Source organism: Nesoenas mayeri, assembly GCF_963082525.1.
Source record: "Nesoenas mayeri genome assembly, chromosome: 5".
In the NCBI taxonomy this organism is placed as follows: Eukaryota; Metazoa; Chordata; class Aves; order Columbiformes; family Columbidae; genus Nesoenas; species Nesoenas mayeri.
The window spans coordinates 11,427,963-11,450,454 of NC_137548.1; the positions used below are offsets into that span (position 1 = coordinate 11,427,963).

Below are 22,492 nucleotides of genomic sequence, written 5' to 3' on the forward strand. Positions count from 1 at the left end.
ATGTAATGCTTTGGATCCCTCAGAGCGTTAAACCGGCGATGTTCCATACCCATCAATAGGGTGATGCTGGTTTACATCACATGAGGATCTGATCCGCAGCACTATGCCTGGCACATTAGATTTCATACCGCAATCAGATTGTACCAGATTTGTTAAAGCACTTTTGAACATACAAGAAAATGGACTAAGGGCATGATGGCCCTTTTCCCTGGGGCAAGGGGGACTTGGAGCCTCTCTCCACATGGCACATCTGATCCAGACATGTTTGCCCACACAGAAGGGGTGTGATGGCATAAGCAGGCCTTTGGTTCAAAAAGAGTTTTGCAAGCCAGACCACATGGGAAAAAAATCTGCTAAAATACCAGAAGGGCCACAAGGTCCATCCTGGAGTGCAGGCTGGTCCATGTGCTGCGTGTCCCAGCTGTGGGGTTTGGTCACTCTCCAAGGTAACCTCCTTGGGCAGGTAGTGGTCTGTGGCATCAGGTCACAATGTCACAGAGCTTGTGTCACAACGACTTAGCCAGCTGGTTCACTGGGGAGCAAATAAGGCTTGGGCACTACCACATCCCTGCCCAAGCTCTGCCCCTCAGTTGCTCAGGGACAGTAATTAAGAAGGAGGCTCTTGCTCTGCTGCTGTATAATTATGCAATGCACAGTCCAAGCCTTAATATAGCTCTGAGCGAACTACTTTTGTTTTTCTCCTGTTCTCTGAAAAGAGATTCAATGTTGGACCAAACAACAGAGCAGCCTCCAGGCCATAAAATCTATATTTTGAATGCAGGGTGAACTCAGTGCTGGAGCTGCTGCCTGGGGGGCTCTTGCAGGAGGTCAGTGTCTTGGTGCGTCCATTGCCTTTGGTTTCTGGACTCAGGGTAGCAAGGTGAAAAAACTACTCATTTTCCCATGACAGTCAAAAAGTTGCATTTGCAGAGGAGCCAGGTGGGGTAGCAGATTTTGGATCATGCCGTAGAGGTGGTATAGGAGGAGGCACAATGCTGCTTGCTGCTTTGGTTGTGTTTTAGAAGCAGCTGATGATCACCGGGGCATCGATTTCAGCAAAGAGCGTGCTGCCATCCCCGCCGTCAGGGCTCTTCAGCCTGTGGCAGACTTGCCGAAAAATCGCTGCTCTCCTGGTGCGCCCCAGCCCCCGGAGCGCGAGGACCGCCAGGACATGTTTCTTCCTGCAGAAACCAGACAAGACCTCCCTCAGTCCTGGTGAGCAAAACCAGACCAGAGGTAAGCAACCAACAACCACGCTGGAGACAGAGCCAGGCTGTGGCAGAGGGCCAGGGAATGTCCCCTCACAGCACTGGAGGAGCCACCAGGACAGGGAGCTGCAGCCTCCAGAGGTGCTGAGCACCAGCTCCCACCACCTGGTGCTGATGAGACACCCTCCTGCTGCTGGTGCTGTGGTGAATTTCCTCCTCCATATCCCCACACATGTGATGCCTTCTGCAAGTTTTCCTGAGAAGCTGCAGACCTTTTATTTAATGATTATTTTGGGTTGAGTAATGGAAATGCTAATATTTAGGAAGCTGACAGGCACTAATTAGATTAGAGCTGGGAAAGCCAACTTGGAAACATACCCTGTTCCAGTAATCTCAGTATATACAAATTCAGCAAGGTCTCCAAGAGCTCATGGGAAGACTTAACAGAGACCTGAACAGGAAGCAATGCAGGTCCAGCAGGTTCCGCCTAGTTTTCCAAACTTAATTGTTAAAGATAATATTACTCAATAACGGAAAGCCAGGAAATAGATCGACCAAGAGGACAAACATTAAAACCTGGCCTGGGCCTAAGGCTGATGGTGAAAAGGTACCACAAATCACAGCCTTGGCTTTTCTGCATGGAAAATTGTTTTTAAATAGCTATGCCTGAATAGCCATTGTTTACCTCCTCCATCCTTCCCAAATTAGGCACTGCTTCCTTCCTCAATTTCATCTGTTTTGGTGTGGGGTTTTTTGGTGGTTTCTTATATTTGAAGGTCCACTCCATTCTTCTGAGCAATTTGTTAAATTTACAGTTTGTTTTGATTGTATAAACGTCATCCAGCAGGAACTATGTAACTAGTGCAAAATCCTTTGCTCTTTTTCTGAAATTACTGTGATGAAAAAATGGATTTCTTTGCAAGCTCTACTCCTGATATTCCTTCTCAATGATTGGTAAGAGAGTGGTGGTAGAGGAGGTAACTTCCAATACACAGCTGCTTAGCCAAGCACAGAGCTAATTAACTTTGTTTACTTCTCCAGATTCTGCTTTGGAACAGCAAATGGAAAGTACAAAAGAAAGAATTTGTAATTTATTCCAAAATTCGGTGGTTATGTTGAGACCCTTTCAGAAACTGCAGCTGAACTGTGTCAATGGCAACTGCCCTGGAGGTTTGAGCCTGGGAAGAGGAATCAAATCATTTGCTCCAAAGCTGGAGCCTGCAAATCAGCAAGCTGGGCTAATACTGGTCGTGCACTGAAAAGCTGCCTGGAGCTTTACTGTGAAACAAGGTGCGTTTGGAGCAAAAAATAGTATCCAGTGACAGGATGTGTGAGAACAGTCCAAAGCTGCTTCAAAGGAGGTTTAGACTTTAGGAAGTATCTCTTTACCAGAAGGGGGACCACACACTGGAAAAGGCTTCCCAGAGAGGTGTTCGACACCCCAAGCCCGTCAGTGTTTAAGAGGCATTTGGACAATACCCTTAATAACATGCTTTAACTTTTGGTCAGCCCTGAAGTGGGGTTAGGCTACATGATGGTTGTAGGCCTTTTACAACTGAAATATTCTATTCTATTCTATTCTATTCTATTCTATTCTATTCTATTCTATTCTATTCTATTCTATTCTATTCTATTCTATTCTATTCTATTCTATCCTATCCTATCCTATCCTATCCTATCCTATCCTATTCTATTCTATTCTATTCTTCTACATGAAAAGGCTTTTGAGGTAACTTGTGTGCATCATAAGATCCAGCAGGCAGAGAAAAAAAGAGAAAGGATATAGCCATCAAGAAAAATAATGTGGGATTCCCCCTGTTGCTGGTGCCTTGACCTCTAATGTGTGGCTACCAGCAGAGAAGAGAACCTGAAGAGCTTGGCCACAGCACAGGGTGAGCTGGTGTTGTTTGGGATGGAGCCCAGCAGTTCTGGCATCTGCCATTTCATGCACCTGATATCTGGATAATCCTGACAGAGCTCCTTGACGTACTCCTTGATCTCGTCTTTTTTCTTCTCCCCAATGATATTGGCAATGTGGTGTATGGCGGGAAGGAGCCAGTCGGAGTCAGAGCCCTGTGAATGAGGAGACATAGGGGGATATCAGAGGGGAGCAGAGGGCCTGCAAAATGCCTTTTTACCTGCAGCGCAGAGCACAGTGGTGGGTCACTGTTACTGGTGTAAGGCAGCACAGATGTCTAGCCACGAAACGTGCAAACAGCTGTGATTTTCTCCCCATCACCCTCCTGTATGCAGATGGACCCTCTCACCGGAGTCATCTCCAGCGCTGTTCTCGGGGCACGGATCCTTTGGACGCAAGGTGTATCCCATGGCCCAAGGGAACAAGTTACTGCAGGGTGAGCTTGATGCTACAGCATGTAGCCCATGGTTGACAAAGCACATGTGGGCCTGGGAGTGTGTTACACACTGCATGCTGGATTGCAGAGCGGCCAGCTGTGCACGCACAAGCCACCACTGCAGAGTAGCTGCCGGACTGCAAGTCCACACCGTGAACCTGCAGTAACCACCTTACTTACTCTATTTTAAGCATTTTCACATTTTGTGAGGCTTGCCCTCCTCCAGAGCTTGCCAACTCAGTCCCGGGAGACTAAGCATGGACATTGTACCTCCAGGAATGGGGCAACCAGGGATGCCAGGAGGGAACTCACATACCTGATCGATGAGTGTATTATTAAGGATTCTGGCTTCCCGGTTCATCTTTTCACTCACTTTCTGCCGTGTCTCTGCATTCATTTTCCGTCTGGGTTTGATGACCTGCGTGATGTATTCTCTCACCACATACTTATGAATGTTGCGTAGAAGTTCCTGGTTAAAAAAAAGCAAACATCACATTTTTTTCTGTTGTTCTTTTGCAATGCCACAGCATTGAGAGAGGGAAAGGGAAGCCCTCAGGTCTTTAGCAGGAGTGTAGGGCATAGAGGAGATGCCTGAAGGCAGCACATGCCTCCTGGGCCACCTATGCCAAAGCGAGATGGTGGCTCGCAGCCTCTTGCTCTGGCACAAGGATGGCAGTGCCAAGGGAATGCCATGGAAATACTCACCCTGAAGTGCCCCATGATTTTGTGTCGTCAGTTTGGCTCCTCAGTAACAAAGGGGAATATTTATTGTTGTTTCAAAAGTATGTTTTGATGACGCTTTCAGATTTTAAATATAGAGCTGTTGTCACCTACCCATTTATTTCACAACTACATAGATGTGAAAGGGGCATATAAGCCTGCAACTCATGGAGATACAGTGTTCAATGGTAATGCTCACCAAAGCTTTTTTGTTCCTCTTTAAAGAAATCAGTTCCCGTATTTATACTACAGAAAGGAAAGATGTTGCTTAGTTTCACGTGGAAGTAGGTAAATAGCTGAGCTCCCCCACATCCTCGTGGTTATAAACATCCCCTGTGACTGGGGAGAAGTCTGCAGGTTGGACCACAGCCTGCAAATGACAGTGGGAACCCCTCCAGCATCACTGTGCCTGGGCGTGGGACCAGCCGCCTACCTGTCCCGTGGGCTCCTTCATGTGCTGCAGGTGCTTGGAGAACTGCGAGACTGCCAACGCCAGCGAGTCCAGCTTTTCTGTTGCCAAAATCCAGTCCTTGGTCAGGATTTTCTTAAAGAGTGGCTGAAAAAAGACCCACTCACTGATGCCACTGGTAATAACGAGTCAGACTAGCTGATGCACCAGCCAAGTTCACCCAGACGTCTGCGTGCTTAGGGGGCTTGAACCAAAAAGCACAGAGCACTGATGGTGCACCCACTCTGTGTGAAGACACATCAGGAGTTGGACACCAGAAGCACGGAGCAGTCTGGGTTTCACTCTTCCCTCAGGGAATTCAGAGCCCTCTGTCCCATTTCTAGGTGAGTGCCCTGAGGCAGGCAGATAAAGCACTCTATCGAGCAGTAGATGCTTTGGTATTAAAGGCTTACTTGGAAGACTTCATTTCGTTGCTCTGTGCCTTCCTCTAATCCACCAGCTGTATTTCTGTAGGTAAATAAACTGTATGGATGAAGATGCAGATGTGAATGCTAATCAGAAGAAACTCAGCCATGGCTAAACCAGGCTGTGGCATGCAACCATGTATGCTGGTGTTACATGGGTTTGCACCAGCTATGGACATAACAAATCACTTGGTAATGAGTCTGTTGGAATCTAGCCCAGTAATCCATCACTCCTCCAGCCTTCTCCACAAGGAAATGAAGCTCCTTTTTCTCACAGCACTTGCAGGGGGCTATCTGTACTCCTTGCAGACCCATGTGTCTGCATGAGGTCTCAGTGGGATTCTTCTTCTCTGATCTGGTGGCAGGGGGAATAGCAACTGAGAGTATGCCCAATTGATGCCTCATGGTCAGTGATGATGTGGGAGTGATGGCACTATTTCCCTTCTGCCCTGGGTACAAGGTGCTCTGGCCAAGTGTCACCACTGGACTATTTCCCTTGCCAGGTCCCTGAAGCTAATGTTCCTCCGCATAGAAACACAGCAATATCTGCTAATGGCTTCTGGTGACACATAGAAGAGACTCCCCTGAGGGCCAAATCTAAAGTGTCCCTTCTCTGGCACATCCCCTTTCTAATTTTCTTCTTTTAGCTCTCAGGATCTCTGTCATTAGACTCCTGGCGACCTCCTTCCCAATTATTTCCCCCACTTGTGCCCTCCTGCTGTGCTCCCAGCCTGCTGGAAGGCTATTTAGAAATGCTTTGCCTCAGCCACTCTCAGTTCTCACGGTATTTTGGCTCTCTTGCTCAATGCCTTGGCTTGACTCCCTCCTCGCCTGGCCCTCAGACTCGGAGAGAAGCAGTGGCTGGAAAGTCCCCTTGGCCAGGCAGGCTTGGCTTAGATCAGACAAGTTGCATGACTGTCTTGGTTTCCAAAAGTTATTCTCAGTGATTAGAAAGTGAATTAGGGTGAGTGAAAAGAGGTGGGACCAAAGACTTAATTTCTCCCATCTCTTGTGTTATAACGGCTGGAGCTAGTGGATCCCCAGCCAGCTCGGAGCAGAAATCCACATTTACACCACCTGGCAAGCACAAACTGCATTGCCTTTTAGGCCGCTTAACACAAGTTAAGCTGATACTAGTGCTTTATCAGCCAATACAAGAACTTTAGCATCCACACACTGAAACAGTCTTTCTTCACCATGGAAACAGACTGGAAAAATCACCCCTACCAAATGAATTCTGTCTTGTCTGAAGAGGCTGATAACAGGCCATGACGGTAAATCTATGAATAAGTAAGAGTAAAACAAAGTCCTGAAAAATCCAAATATTTTGATAGAAAGAAAAAAGTCCCATAGGAGTTGTCCAGGTGACTTACTTCCTCAGTGCTCCACTATGGGTGACATTTCCCCCCACTGCTTTGCCTGAGATGTTGGAAGCCGCTAAATACCCTTTTCTTTTGGTTGCCATTGTACTAAAACAAGCAGCTTGATAAACAGTGGAAAACTCACAGGATGCTGTAAGTGTCACTTTGGATTAAGGAGGATTTATATGAATATTAACCATGATGCATTTTGGAGGGACCATAACGTCATGAGCTGCAAAATGAGGTGTAGTTGGTGAGATAGGGAAAGGGTAACAGCCCTCAGCTTCTGCAGGGGTCCTGCACATACACTTTACATATTGGAAATAGTGTGGCTAAGATCCTCTTACCTGTGCTTTTGTTCTTAATTTGTTCCAAAAAATATTTGTGAAGTTCCTTGTCAGAGCTGCTGAAATCTTCTGCAGTTCCTCAGTGTTGACTTTAAACGCTGTTTCTAACCCTGACCTAGAGAGAGATACCACCGGTGGTTTAATATTAAAATATAAACTGTTACACTGCCCTAAGCATTTTAGACAGTTTAGTATTTTGGGCATTATTTTAACATAAATTTGTGTGTCCAGTACTTCCTCTTGGAAACACTAAAGGGGTCAAAAGAATGACTTTTTTTGCACAATCCTATATACTGAAAATTAATCACAACTGAGTAACTGTGCTTAAAAAAACACCTATTTCCTCATCAGGTGGGACGGTTCAATCATGCGGAGCAATTGCGCAGCCTGGTTACTTTTTCACTTGAGCAACACTTCTGCTAAATGATCTACAGGTGCCTGAGAGAGCACCTAGGGGCTTACACCATAAGCAAAATGTAAATAATAAAGCCAGAGAAGGGAAAGCTGCTGACCCTGGGTCCCCCAGAGCCCATCTGACTCACTCCATGCAGCGTCTATTGGCAGCAGCGGGGACATTGAACTACGGAGGTGGAAACCTGTGGAGTTTCCTAGGGATAGCGTGTACTTCCACTAGGTTTCATGCTGATGAGGAAGAAAAAGCAGCTTCTGAGAGATGACTGAAATCCCCAGCAGCACGCATGGGCTTTGGGGACATCGTGAGCTTCTGGCTTTCTTCTCACTTTCCATCCCTGCCCTGGGGTAACACGATCTGGGAGAAAGTTAGGCAGCACCACCAAAATGTTAGTGTGTTAGTGGTCCTTAAGCTCCTCTGGATGTGCCACATCCACTGCTGTGATCACAGAGCACAGTGGGTTCCTGCCACTGCCTGGTAGCTAGTTTATACATCTGAGGTTATGCAGGTAGGACTACAAAACACCTAGCAGCATCTCTTTTGCCCCAGGCTGGGGCTCAGGTCCATAACTCCTGCTGAACACATGAAGTCTGCATCCAGCATCCACAAAATTGTGCTGTTAGGGCACCTACTCAGCAATTCATCATTCCAGGCTGACAAATATTTAACTCGATGCAGGAATAAACCCAGCAGAGCCAATCCACCATCCAAGCACCTGCCAGCTCCCTGCCTGGGGCTGGCTGCCTCTGTCACCACCTCTCCAGTCCCCAGCAGGGAAGGGGAGAGCAATTTTCAGCAGGGTCAGGAGCAGGGAGAGAAAGCCAGCTTCCCAGCAAGGTTAGCATTGCTGGAGAGACCGTGCCATCTAGAGACTTCCTGACGGTAGTGCTCACTGCGGCTGGAGCCGTCGGCTCTGGTGAGACACTGCAATGCAAAATCCTCTGCATCCCCTGAATAATATTTGGCATAGAGCATCCGAGCTGCAGGCAATGCTGGGCAGCGATGCAACAGCGTGGGCTGGAGGTAACAACCCAAGCTTTGGGTGGCCAGACCCCAGGTGTTAGCTGTGTGTTGGCTGCCTGTGTTGGCCTCTGAAGCACTGCATCTGCACAGCAGGGATGGTTCCAGATGCTGAAGAGCACCTGTCCCTCAGTGGGCTGTGTCCCTGCATGGCTGCAGACCATCCCCCCGGGGCAGGTGCTGTACAAACAGCCCTGGTTCCCCACAGCACTGGCACCGGAGGGCTACAGTGGCTGTGTGAGCAGCTGTGGGGTGGGAAGTGCAGGGTCACCATATGGTACAGAACTGGACTGATGGACCAGACCCTGGGACACTCAGCAACTGGCACTATCCTACTTATGGGGAAAGTGCCCCTCTCCTGGAAGCACTTTTTGATAGTCAAAGCTGGTGGGCATGCCTGTTCATCAGAGGCCTTTGCAACACATCTTTAAATAACGAATTCTTAACACATGCAAAGCCCTAGAAGTTCCCGCTGCCAGCAGCAATGACAGGCGTTTATTTGCAGGCTGAGTGCTTTCACAGAGTTTCCTCCAGCCCAGTGTCAAAAGCAGCCTTCAGACCATGTTGCCAGATTTATTCTGCTAACCTCCAGAACAAAAAATGAAAACAAACCTTCTTCTGAGGCTGAAAAAAAAAATAAAGCTTTCACATAAGCACCAGATCCATCCCTGCACTAGATCCATCCCTGCACTAAATCCATCTCCACCTGTCTCTCCACCATTTTGCCACAGCAGAGTGACTTTTATCTGCATCTCTTGGGGGACATCTCCCTGCCATGAGGTGAGGATCAAGGGCTGGAGGCTGAGCACCCCATGGGGCAGCCCCAGAAGAGCTTGCTGTTTCCTTTCCAGACACTGCCACCCTCCCAGACCCCAGCAATGCAGCACTTTGGCTTGGGGAAGCAGACTTACATCAGGTCATGGAAGCTGTTGATGTAGGCAGCAAAATAGGGTGCAAAGAGGGGGCTGTTCTGAGCAGTGCTCCACACCACGAACTCCTCCCCAAACCTGCAGGAGAAGACACGCAGGTAACACTAATGGCAGGGGGACCAAGGATGGCTCATCTTCTGTGTACACGGTGGTATCAGGAGACACTGGTGGCTGGCCCAACCTGTCCATTCTATACGCGGACATGTTTTTTCCAGCTGTCATAACATGTGTGAGCATTGGAGGGGAATAGATGGCAGATAATTATAGGTTTAGGATGCTCTCGCCTGAGTGGGTACGCAGCACTTTTGGAGAGATGCCAGGGAACTCAGCACAGCAAATCTCTGACTTCTCCTCATGCTGAGGGTTCAATTGCAGCCATGGTACTCAGGCTCACCAGTCTGGTCCGTCATTGCTCTGGCTTTAGAGATAATATACTATGTGCCCTCTTAAGCATGCAAGGAAAGAATTTACCTCAGGGCTGATTTTAAAACAGAAGGTGAACAGGACACCTATATTCCCCTCCCCGTAACCTCACCATGGTGCATTAGGTAGCTCTTTTCTGTGCAACACAGATTTTATGGTTTTGACAGCTGTATTAGAGCCGTGTCCGCACCGCTGGCAGGAGGCTGTGTACTCAGGCAGGCTTTGTTGGGCGGTCTCGTTCTATGTCAAGGTAAAGGAACCTGCTCGAGCCAGCCTTGGCTGCTTGGTTCTCAGGTTTGTTTAAGAAAATGCTTAAGTTTCAGGGGTCCTTTCAGCTGGGAGCCCTTGCTGTCCTAACTTGCATTTTATACCTTTTTTTAATTAAAAAAAAAAAAAAAAGAAAAAAGAGAAGAAAAAAGAAAGGAACATCAATAAGTACCACATTTCTCCTAAAAGCCTGGGCAGATCTCAAAGCCAAATAGCTGATTTGAACTACGCTCAGGGCATGGGAGACAAGTGTAGATCACTGGGTGATTAGAGATGAGGGTTTAGAAGGGAAAGCACTACATTTAGCACACTTAGGACATGTTCACAACCAGAAAGCAATATTCGGGCTCCCTACCCTTGCACCTACAGAATGTCTGATAGCAAACTCCCCACTCTGCGCCTACTGGAGGTGGGAAACTTCAAAGGTTAATGCAAAATTATTTTTAGTCTTGCTTAGCGTTGATTCATACTAAACAGCCTTTCTGCTCCATGGATTGCTGCTTTGGTGAATGGCCACAAACCCTCCAAAACACAGCCCCTCCGGAGAGGCTGGATAGCGTGTCACTGTGCTGGAACCTTCTGCGAGCCAAAAACCTTCCCTGGAGCATCCCCAAAACACCTTGCAGGGGGTAAGATCTGAGGCTGTAACCCAGGGACTACCAAGCAAAAAACCATAATTTCAGTAAAGGGGCAGGGTCCTGTGTCCTTTGGACACCGGGTACGTTTTAAGAAGTCTCAGAAGGCAGCCCAGCTCTAAGTTGTACCCGGGTATAACAGAGAGGATCCCACCAGCCATTTCTATGCCCATAGCCACAGGATGCAGGAGAAAACCCTCTTGGCAGGACTCACCCTAGGACGCCTAGATAATATTTTGGGCAAGCAGGCTCCAGGTCTGGGGGTCCATAACTGCTACTTGCTCGTGGCTGCAACTGCAAGCGACCAGCACCCAATGCCACAAAGGTCCCAGATGGTTGGATGGGGCCACAGTGGTTCCAACCCTTTCCAGCCAACAGCTCCTTCTTGACCTCAGATTTTAGGACTCACAAGAGTTCCATCTGGGTCTGTTTATGAATTTCTCCAAGTTATTTTGCAGTTTGCTCACTACTGGGCTCACTGCAATTCTGATTCTCCCAGGGGCAGGCCTGTGCCTGCTTGGTGCCAGTGTCTGGCCCAGTGCACGGACCTTTTCCCTGCTTTTTTATCAATGTGGGACTCATTTGGAAAGAATATACTGTCCAGAGTGGCAATGACCTTGGCATGAATTCGTACAGCTCTGCCAGGCACATCTCAAGCATTTTCATTCCCAGGCTTCTGCTGATCTCTCCAGATATCTTCATGTGCTCTGCAATGATCTAGAAAAGGGCACGAAAAACCTCTAGTGAATGGAACATGCATAGGAGAAATATCCTTTACAAGGATCCCGTGCAGCTTTGGTTAATAAAAATGACTTGCCTCACAAAGGGGGAAACAGCTGGCGTGTTGCCAGGTGGTTTTCATTATTCTCTGGCATATTGAAAATAGTAATCCAGAATGGGCGAAGAGGTACAAACTGATTTGTGGCATAATCATGTGTCCCTAATGGCCCCGTGTCCTTCTGCACAGAGGCTGCACAGAGGGTCAGGCATCGCTCCAAAATCTTGCTTGCACAGGGTCTGCTCCCTAATTCCCGTTCCCACATCCCGCTTGCCTCCCCGGAGTGAGTCAGGCTGCAGTCCTGCTCTGACGCTTCCAGAGGCATCCTACCCATCTGCTAATCCCATTCAGACCTGCCTACCCTGTGATCACACGACGTGTAATATTTCTCTATGGAAAAAGAGTCATGGCAGCAGCCAAATTCTTTGATTCAAAATTCTTTGATTTCTTTCTCTCTCCCTATTTTTTTTGTTTTGTTATTATTTAATTGAAATGACTCAACCCTTTGAGTGAGGAGAATGAATCCAAACCCCTCCTGGATTTATTACCCTGTAGTCCCTAAAGCTAGTAGGAGCTTTTGGGTTTTTTTGTACTATTTAAATTAGAGTAGCTGTCACTGCCTACGGCCTTTCCACGGCTGTCACAGCCTCGGGACAAAGTTGGTCTTTCAACCAAGGGGTTTTTCTAACAAACCTTTTCTTTCTGCCTTTTTTTTTTTTTCCTTTCTCTTTCTAATCAAAGAGATTTAAGGACTTTAAAATCAGTTGCCTATTATGTTGCTGACACAATTGACAGCAGGTTTAATTTGCAGCTAGAAGGCAAGCGGGAGAGCTAAAAGTTGTAATAAACGGCATTTTCTGCTCTAATGTATTCTGCCAGTGCATGACTAACATAAATTATCGCAGGAGGTGGTACCTCCACCCCAGAAGGTAACGATCCAGTTTCCCTGGAGCCACAGAGCCCCCCACACTTTGCCCCAGCTAATTAAATACCGTTTGAATATCGAAGGAGAGAGAGGAGTGGTAGAAGTTTTCCTTCACTTCTGGATGAACTTCCTTCTCCCACTTCTCCGTGACCTCCAGTCTCAGAATGTTTCCAAAATAGCTTTTGATTTTCCCCTAAATGTTAAACGTAGGAAGAAAAGATGTGGCTCAGGATAACGAAGCGAGGATGAGCAAAGCAGCTCACAATGTTTTCTCTGTTGGCAAGTGTTTAAGGCTTATGTGTGTGGCATGGAAAAGTAACCAGAGTCAAAGGTCTTGCTCCAGACCCCATCAGGCTACACAGACAGGGATTTGGGGAAAAAACAGGAGCTGTGCTGTGTGAGAGCAAAGTACTCCCAAATCAAGCGAGAATCATTCTCCTGGCAGGGAAATACTGTGTCAGCTGTTTGACTGCTCGATTGCAAAGTCTTCCAGTGCAGGTAGTGCAAGAAGTCAGGATTAAAGATCAAACTGGTCTTTTCTGGCAGTGCAGCCACTTGTGTAAGTGGCAGCACTGTTCAGTACTGGCTGATAAATCAATCTTGTTGCCAGTGAAATAAAATGATCTTTCACCAGCACGAGGGAACAATAAGGATTTTATTGAGCTGGGCACCTTGGGCTCACCTTCAGCAGTGCCCTGTTTCTGAAAGAGTTTGTAAGAAAATGCCTGAGCCCACCAAAGACCCAGGAAAGCATGTAGTTTTAGACAGAGTCCCAGCCAAGGACAGCAGAAATACAAAGGCAGAAGGGACTTCCTAGGAGGAGCTGAATCATTGGGAGGTCCTCTGTTGGGGACAAACCTGAAGTTGTTTGACTATAACAAACCTCAGATGTGCTGGAGGAGCTTACAAACTGGAAAGTATAATAGCAGCTACAATTTCTTTACACCTGACTCTGCAATGTGTTCAATCCAACGAAGCCCAGCTGTGACCTTTTGGAAACCCTCTGCCGTACTGCATGGGGCTGGTTCAGTCCCTGTGGCTCTGTGATCATCCAGGTTTGGGCCCATGGCCTGATTTGGTCCCAGAATTGGTGTTCAAGATTTTTCTGCTTTTGATTAAAGGCTGTTCTGTGTGGTGCTGGCAGGACTCAGCACCTGATGGGGCTGGAACCGTAATACAGCCACCTGAGACCTCTGCCCGGGACACTGGGGCTCCCATTCCCTCCCTGGGGGCAGGAGGGGACAAGGTCAAAACTCTCACCTTTGCAGAAGCAATGTAGTCATTTTTCAGTTTATCCCAATGGGCTGGTGTTAACAGCAGGGTCAGGTTTTCTGTCGTAACTTCTGGTTTGAGATCAGGGTGACCCAGAATGAGTTCACTGGAAAGAGTCAAACAAACAAATTATGTTGCCTCAGAGTGTGAGCAAACTGGTGGAAAATTCATGCAGCATGAGATGCATAATTATTAAGCTGTGAGAAATATACTTAAAGCTTGAATTGTGATGCTTGTTTTCAAGCTTTAACAAGAAAATCTTTCCTTGCTATTCAAAATCCTAATTATTCAAAATCAAAATGATCTAAGGTTCCAGCCCACCTTAGAAATCATGAGACTTCTGAGTTGTTTGGACATGACAAGTGCTATGAGAAATTACTTTTTTAAAATAAACAACCTGAAGCTGATTCATGTCACTACAAGCCTGCGAAATGCCTTTCAGGGTAATTCCTGCAGCAGCTTTGGAGCGAGCTGATCTCCCCTGCTCCTCTCTGGTGTCACATCATGGCTTGTGTCAGGCTGTTATTTTTCCCCGTGGGTTATCCCCAGCCCGGGGAGGTGGCAGAGCAGGTCCTGCTCTGTGCAGAGCAGCCTCTGGAAGGCAGTTCCATTCCGGGGACACGGGTCATGGCAGCACCGCGGTTTCTCTGCAGATGGAAGCGGTGAGTGGACGTGCAGCTACAGAGTTTGACTCCAAAGTGCGCTCAGCTGACACAGGACTTTACCACTCACTTTCCTCTGGATTGCTGTGTAATCAGGCCAGTTGATTAGCAGGGAGGCATGGAAAGGGAGGGAGTGCTTGTGTTTCTCCCCCTAGAGTGAGAAACCAGTAATTAGCCTCTAAAACTGAATGTGCAGCCCCTGCAATCTGCCATGGACCGTGGAGACATTGCATCTTGCAAGGTGATGAAGGCAGAGAGGAGAAAGAAGAAAATATTCATGGACTCGAATAAGTTGCAAGCAGTCAGCTGTTTAGCAAGGAACACAGCTGCAATGTCCTTCACACAGCCTGTCCAACCACTGAAAAGGGTTCCCATTGTCAAAGCAGCACTGAGCCCACGGTTAGGTTTGGATCTAAGTGGGGATTGTACTGTTCAAGGTCAGGTGCAGGGTGACTGCTGATAGTGTCCCAGAGTCAATGTTCCCGCGGTCATGGTTCTGATTTCCCAGGGAGGTGCATCTGCACATGTGGAGCACTGCACAGCCCAGCCGCTGCGGGAGCCTGCCGCTCATTTAAAAGGACACCACAGATTTAAACATAAACTCTCAGCTGTGACTGAAAGGACAGGCTCAAATGTATACTTAAGGAGCTTATTCCCCTCTATCTTCTTCTTGGTTGTTTGTGTTTTTTTGTTTGGTTGGTTGGGGTTTTTTTTTGTTTTTGTTTGTTTGGTTGGTTGGTTCTTTTCCCATTTGTTTGAATTATAGTATCAATAATGAGTTTGAGTCAGACAATTTCTTCTTTTTTGAAATGGCTCCCAGGGTGTGATGAAGTTCTTCTAGAGTGGGAAAATCAAATGGAAACAGCCCAACCCAGCAAGGTGACTACAAGCAGTGTCCCACGTGGCTGGAAGCTCTCCATAAGCTCCTTTTCCCACAAGTCAGAGAAATATGATAGGGGTACTTTTCTTTGATGCTGAACTTGACTGCTGAAACTCATTTTGTCACCCCTCTTCTGCAATTTTAGGGTATAGTACAGCTCCCAGAGCCTGGGGATATGCAGGAATTTCCCTCCAGATGAGACTGGTAGAGACACATGAGGGAGAGGGGTGATGAGTGCGAGTGTCGTTCCCATAGCAGTCCTGCCATAACACTGGGCAGACAGTGCCATGCTAATTATGGAGTTACACACACATCATCATGGTCACCACACCATAAATGAGGTTTTAGGAGTAACTAGGGAAGTTCACAGAATAAATCTGTTGAGGGCTGTTCAAAACAAAGACCATCTGTGGTCCAAATGTCTCTGAGCCAAAAGCTACCCCAAGCTTGGAGTACTCAGGGCAAGGGTCACTGCTGCTTGCTCTGCGCCATCACAGCCCCCTCCCTGTGCATTTTTGCCTACTGACTCTCTCAATACTCCAGCTTTCGCTCCCTCTTTTGTTTGATTGAGGGGTGTCAATTAGTTTGCACTTGTCCCATCCTTAGGCATCTGGTATAGGCCATTCCTGGAGACCAGCTATCAGGGCAGACACAATTTTGGTCTGAAATGGCTGTTCTTATGTGCTTATTAGCAGAGCCATCTCTCATGAATGCTGCCTCTCTTCTCCTTCCCACCTCAGTGTGTGTTTCTGTTGGATTTTAGTCTGGGAGCTCTGTGGGGCTGGGGCAGCGGGCTGTGGTCTAAGCCAGTGAACAACTGAGGACACTGACATTCAATGCCTGTACCTTCTACGGATGCCTATCTTAGATGTCTCCTTTGGCTGTAAAAGGAGGCAATGCCTAGCAGCACAATTTTCATTGCTGTTTCAAATAATTCCTGCCTTTACTCCCACACACCCAGGGTGCCCTGGGGATGGTGTTTCATATGTCTGTACAGCTCCTAAAGTATTTTAGTCACCCCTGAACTGCAGGAAGCTTTAAGAGTTCCTAAAAACCATGGACCTCCCATCAAACTACCTGACACATCTGAGCCAGAGCCTTTGTTTTAACATTGCTAATTCCACATGGTGATGTCTTGGCGCCTCCTTGAGATGACTCTGACCCCTGAGCATGGGGAGGAACGTGGCCTGTTTCCAAATTCATCACAGTTTTAATTAAACAGGAAGAAGGCAGGACTCCCCCACAGGTCCCTCCCTGTGCCTGGAAAAGTCACCACGCAGCTGCTGGACCTGGCAAAACATTTGCAGAAAGGGAGCAAGTTTATCGGAGCTGCAAGGAGGAGCTTCCTGGCATGTGAGAACAGGGTGAGGGAGGAGAAAATGGGGTAATTTTCATCTGTGAAAAGCAGCAAGTGTTCTATCCACAAACCTTTGTCCCCACATATTAATAGATTAGCTATCTGTCTCTACTCTAGAAGGGACAATGAGGGTGGTAAAACACTGGCAAAGGTTGCCCAGAGAGATGGTAGATGCCCCATCCCTAGAAACATTCAAAACCAGGCTGGACAGGGCTCTGAGCAACCTGATCTGGTTGAAGGTGTCCCTGCTCATTGCAGGGGGGTTGGACTATATGAGGTTTTAAGGTCTCTTCCAATCCAAAATATTGTGTGATTCTATTCTATGACTGCATCTCTCCTGTTTGCTCAGGAAACTGAAAATAGCTCAGTGCTTTTGAAGGACCCTGTGGCCCTGCTGCTTCCTGGAAGAGGCTGAAGCCATGTGGCATTCACAGCATCTTACCTGTGGTAAGTGTTGGCCACCCAGTCAAGCAAGGTGTAAAGTTCATTGAATTCCAGCGGTCTCTGGGAGAGATCTTCCAAATGTGAGGCAATGGCCTTGTGAAAAGCCTCTACATATGTGTCACACACCTGGTATTCTTCTGGATAACACTTTTTTACTGATAACTTGATTTTCAATAAGTCTTCATGCAGGTGTTTCTGGAGTAAATCTAAGTGGAGAACAAGCCAAGAACTCATTTCTTCCTTTGATGGCATGGGTACCCTCTGGATCCTCTTCCTAGTGCTCTCATTGACAGCTGCCACCCACTCCTCCCTCCACTTTCTGGGTATGCCAAGCAAGACGGATCCAGAATGAACACTGATGCCTGCGTTAGGGTGAGCTGCTTCTTCACGGGCAATTAAAGTCACCAGGGAGGTCAGCATGGTGTCCTCTACAGTGGGATGCTCCAGTGTTTCCAACACAATGGACTGGATCATGTTTGTGATGGAGTTGTAAAGCAAATCCACATCTTTGTATTTCCTCACAAATTCCTGGGAGTTATCTTTGTATTTTTCAGCATCTCGTTCAGCTATAAGTTCATCTTCCAAGTATTTGATACATGCAAATGCTTCCAGAAGTTGCCTTTTCTGAATAAGTTCATGGATTTCCATTACTGCAGAAAGAATCAGGGAAGAGGTTTGGACAAAGCAGGCATTAGGTGGTTGAGAGGTTGGCAGCAGGACAAGGTGCCCCACAGGGTGGCTTGCAGGTGCTACAAGTAGCTGGGACCCAACAGTGCCCCTGAAAGCGACCTTGCCGATCTCTCCAGCTCCTTTTTGACACAGGAGAGGAAAGCAGTGGAAATGCAACCACTGCAAATTGAGCCACATCTCTAAACTGCTGGTTTCAGCGGTAGGAAATAGCAAAAAAACCCCTGATTATAACTCTACAGAAAAACGTCAGAGAAGCACACATGGGCACCGGGGTCTCAAGCTATGTAAAATCTCCCCTGGCTCTGCCCCCCTGTTGGTGTGGAGCTGAAGCAGGAGCAGTGTGATACACACTACCAGCAGGATTTTCTTTAACAGAAACACCTTTGTTTCCCAGCACACCTGTGTGCTCAGCACAGCTCTGCTGCTGCATCGGCCCCAGCATCTCCGGCTGAAAAGGCATCTCAGCATGTTGCCCCAGAGGCAGGCAGGGTGCCCCAGGGTCCAGCTGCAGGGCTGGGAGGGAACACAGCAGGACAGAAGCCCTCAGACCTTCTGAGCTTCCAGGTCAGATGTCTCACTTAAGTGTCATGTCTGCCCCCAGCCTACCTGCCAATATGTCCTCCAGAGATACCAAGGCCCTAGGGGAATGGGATACTGGCTTGGGAATGTTCCTGATACATTTTTGGGAATGTTCCCTGTTCAGATGTAACACCGGGCAAATTCCGGGCTCCCCTCCTCTGCTGATTTTGTGCTTTATCAAGTTTTCCTAAGACACTTCCCCAATTAATGTCACGGCTAAACTGGCTTCTGCATTTCTGAGGACTGAGCAAAATTCTAATGCAAACTGCAGAGGCTGTTGCTGGTGATTTGCATTATCGGGACTCCCTGAGATGCAGGGACTGAGGTAGCAAGGCAGACACTGGCCCATCCGTGGCTGGCCACCCTTTCCAGCCTGTGCCTACCACAGCAAATGGCCTCTGAAAGATACCTCTGACCTGTTCCAGACATTTAGGAAACATTCTGTGAATGCTTATCATCCTCAGCCTCCTCTCAGCCAAAAAGAGGGTCTTTGGGACAACCAAACTGTGATGGGAAGCTACAGCTTCTCAGCTCTACAGTTACTGCAATCTGCAATAACCCTTTGGCTGGGGAGTGAGGAGAGTCTCTGGGATGGTGGTCTCAGCAGGAGGAAATGGAGAAACACCAAAATATGTGAGGTATGAGAAGCTCACCTGCCTGAGGTGGTTGAAAGCTGGGTGACACGGCTGTTCACTGCCTGTATACACCCCTGCAGTCAGATGCCAAGCACTGCCTTTTACAAGTGATGTTGCTTTTCCAAGAGGTGAGCACTGCTGTCTCTGGGTGGTTTGGGGAGGTGCGTGCACTGGAGAGGGATCCAGACCTGTGTGTGCTTTCTCCTGGTGCTCAGGTATCACCGTTTTTTCCATATCTCCTTTGTTTTGGCACCTACTACCAGCACTGGCTGGTGTTGGCTGAGGCTGGGGGACAGTCACTAAATACTCTTACCTGCAAGAGGCTGAGGTCTATTGAGTTTCCCATTTCTTTTTCGAAGCCTTGCTGGCGCAAGAACCACTGCCTATTTGCCAGTAGTGTAAGAAGTACTTGCCATGTGTTGAGAAGATACAAGAGCACTGTTAGCTTTTGAGAGGCCCTAGGAAGCTCTCACCATCTCCAGCATCATAACAGATGCTCTTAACAGGAGATCCCTCTGTGATACTGGGCATAAGGCAAATATTAATTGAGAAGGGAAAAGGTATTATTTAGGCATGTGTGGCCACTGCTTCTGGGACATACACATATAAAATTATATGGAAAAACTGGAGAGCATTCAAAGATATGGACTGGTTCATGGCCCATAATTAATGCCCTTGGGCTTGTTTGCACACAGATTTTACACCATATGTACCAAATAATCTGTACAGTGTAAGAGTATCTGTACGAAGATAGATATACACAAAAACCCCCAACTACTGATGCAACATACAATGCATAGAGCTTTGAGTGCTTACATGGAGCTACTGATGCTTTTGCACTCAGAGGGAAGGGAGATTGTGCCAATTAACTTAGTCTCTTCTAGATAAATTAATATAAAACCTGTGTTTGCACAAGTGCTTGCAGTAAGAGACTAAAGGAATACATTCTGTTCTGTTTATCAAAGTGAGAAAACACCATTTAATCACCATCTAGGATAATTATTCAGGGAGGTGATATTGGGTGCTAAATGGATCTTTAATTTAGCAATACAAGATCAGCCAGCTGGTAGTTGAAGGAATACAACTGAAAGGCAATTAACCATTATGCAGCTTAATGGTGCACATGGTGGAGTCTCCGTCGCTTGCCATATTTATCTCGGGATGGGATGTATTTCTGACAGAGCTGCTCTAGTCTAGGCTAATCACAAATTATTTGGCACAGGATGGGTCTTATTTGTGCAGTTCCTCAGCTTGTTTATTGCAGGAGATGGAAAGGGCTTATGGTAACATTTCCTGTTACTCTTCATCTATGACCCTTTGAGAACAGAGGAGCAAAGTTTATGAGAAGGTCTCAGACCCAGCTTATCAACTTAACAATATATCAGTGTGAAGCAGTAAATAACTTCATGGCACAGTGGAGCATGTCATAGCAGTAAGACAAAGTCGGCACTTCTATCTGATGCCCATGGCATCCTATGCAGTAGACCAGGAATTTCTTTCCAGAAATTTAGGCTGAGGAAAGGTCAAACCATGTTGACCCACCTCAGTCTATCTCCTGGTGGACTCATTGTAGTGCCTCTGCCTTAAGAAGGTGGAGGAGAACAGTACTCAGACCAAAAAAAGTCATTGCAGTCTGCCCACACTTGTGGAACGGTGAGAGCTATGCTGAAAGTGGTTTTTATAATTTGGCTAAGACCTACCTCTATAATGCTGACAAAATGCATGAGAACAACCAGCCCAGGGAAACCAAACCAAACAAATACTTGCAGTGCTGCTATTGTGAGAAGAACAGATGGAAAGTCAGCTTAAGAGAGTAAAAGCATCTGCAGAGGTCCCTTTGCAAGGCAGTCTCTCAGATTAGGAACCAAGGTAGAGGTGCCGAAGCAGATGACATCCAAACTATCTTTTTTCCACTTCAAGCCCTTGCAGCAACCTGCAGAGCACAGTCTGGGGACCATCAGTCTGAGAGAACAGAAATTGTCCAAAAGCGCAAGGCAGGCAATAGCATAGGAATAGCCCACATTGCACTTCTAGATACTGTCAGACCAGCAGTTCTCAGATTGTGCTCAGCAGATTGATGGCTGATGTGCATGATGCATGATCTGTCTGCTGATATGTGAGCCAACAGGTTGATGTGCTGATTGTAGGTAAGTTGAGGATATGGTGAAACTAACATAGTGGAGGCCACAAAGCAGCCTGCTCAGTGACGGGTGACCTGCCCAGGCTGGGCCAGGTAACACCCCAGTGAGTTGGTGCAAGAGGTGACGGTTATCTCTGTCATGTCATGGGCGGCCTGGTTCTTCAGCATCCCTGTTGGGCCCAAGACTTGCAAAGTGCAAATTGCTTGAAGTTTACATATACCTTGCCAAGCAAATTACAGTGATGTTTTTGCTTCTTACCTGACAGAGGTTTTCCTTGAATGGACTCTGCTTCTCTCTTCTCACTAATCACCTCCACGCCATTACAGTTTGTGGTTTCATTCTCCTCAGAGCTCTTGGAAAATCGCCAAGAAAGTTTTCGTTTCCAAGTACCAGTACCTTCCTTTCCTTTCTCTATGCTCAGACTTCGTCTCGATTTTCGGAAGCTTAACATTGTTTTAAACCCTCTTTCAATTAACCCACTGCTCCCACTATGCATCGTTGAGCTGCTCAGTTCAGAAGCAACCTCCATCTTTTCCTCCTCTGTGTTGTTGGTGGGAGAGGCTGGTTCTGAGGTTATGCTCCTCGTGTTTAACTCCATTTTCCTATTAATCTTGCTACCTTTCAACAATAGGTTTTCCAAACAGGTTGATGATAATCACTGAAATGCACAAAACACCAGAATTAGATGAGAGGTTCACAGCAGGGTGTTCCTGTCTCCAAAGTCACTTCTGGACTGAAACTCTGGCCCATCCCTTCCCTGTGTTTAATCCAAGGACAGAGCAAATTGTTCTAGCTTGTAGCTACTGACACAATCTCTCTACCCACAAACACCAGGTGCTGGCCTGCTTTTAGCTTTGGAAGGCTCTACTGAACTCCATAAATCAGGCAAGTGGCAGCTATTTCTCCATCACCAAGGAACTACTAAACATCAGAGATGCTGAAATCTCTGTAAACGTACCATTTCGCTTGGTAACAACATATGTTTTTACTTCCCATTTTTCTAGATAGATTTCCAACCTTGTTGGAATGATAACTCTTCCTGAGTCTCACTGGGTTGTTGTCACTTTCTGATGCGGATATGACAACTTTGGGTCATGCTGCTGCTTCTGCCCTGCTTGAGCCCTGACCTGCCACTGCTGGGAGGTGTCCTGGGGGTCAGCGGTCCCCAGCGTGTGGCTGAGCTCTGCTCTAGCCCCTTCCATCCAAACCCATAGCAATCTCCTCACTCCAAATCATCATGGTTACAGCACAAGAAGCTGTAGGATGCTATAAAGGTTCTAATCACTCATCCTGCCTCAGAGCTCGGCTGCCCAGCATGCTGAGAACGGGTATCTTGAGGGCCAAGCAAGCCCCTGTGTGAGCTGCAGGGGAAGCTGCAGGAGATTTCAGATTTCAACAGAAGTGCTCCTCTAAGTGCTCCTAGGCTGTAGGCACATCCCCTGCACTTGATCAGCTCCTGCCCTGCTACAGAGAGACTAGCTCCGCTCTGCCTGCCCCGATGGCTGGCCTGGGTGCTTCTGAAGGGGGCAGAGGGAGAGGTTTTGCCTTCCTTTCCCTCCCTTGCAGAGGACTTTCGCCAC

General features: G+C 47.3%; 1 protein-coding gene across 1 annotated transcript; it reads right to left on the minus strand.

Annotated features, from left to right (window-relative positions):
* Positions 1 to 1,018: 1,018 nt before the first annotated feature.
* EXOC3L4 (exocyst complex component 3 like 4) lies at positions 1,019 to 21,510 on the minus strand (the record flags this gene model as incomplete). Its single annotated transcript, XM_080345487.1, has 11 exons — positions 1,019 to 1,181; positions 3,160 to 3,281; positions 3,879 to 4,031; positions 4,716 to 4,838; positions 6,864 to 6,978; positions 9,207 to 9,302; positions 11,166 to 11,266; positions 12,320 to 12,445; positions 13,513 to 13,630; positions 16,866 to 17,517; positions 21,171 to 21,510. The coding sequence occupies 11 exons, from the start codon at positions 21,508 to 21,510 to the stop codon at positions 1,019 to 1,021; spliced, it is 2,109 nt and encodes a 702-aa protein (XP_080201613.1).
* Positions 21,511 to 22,492: the final 982 nt, after the last annotated feature.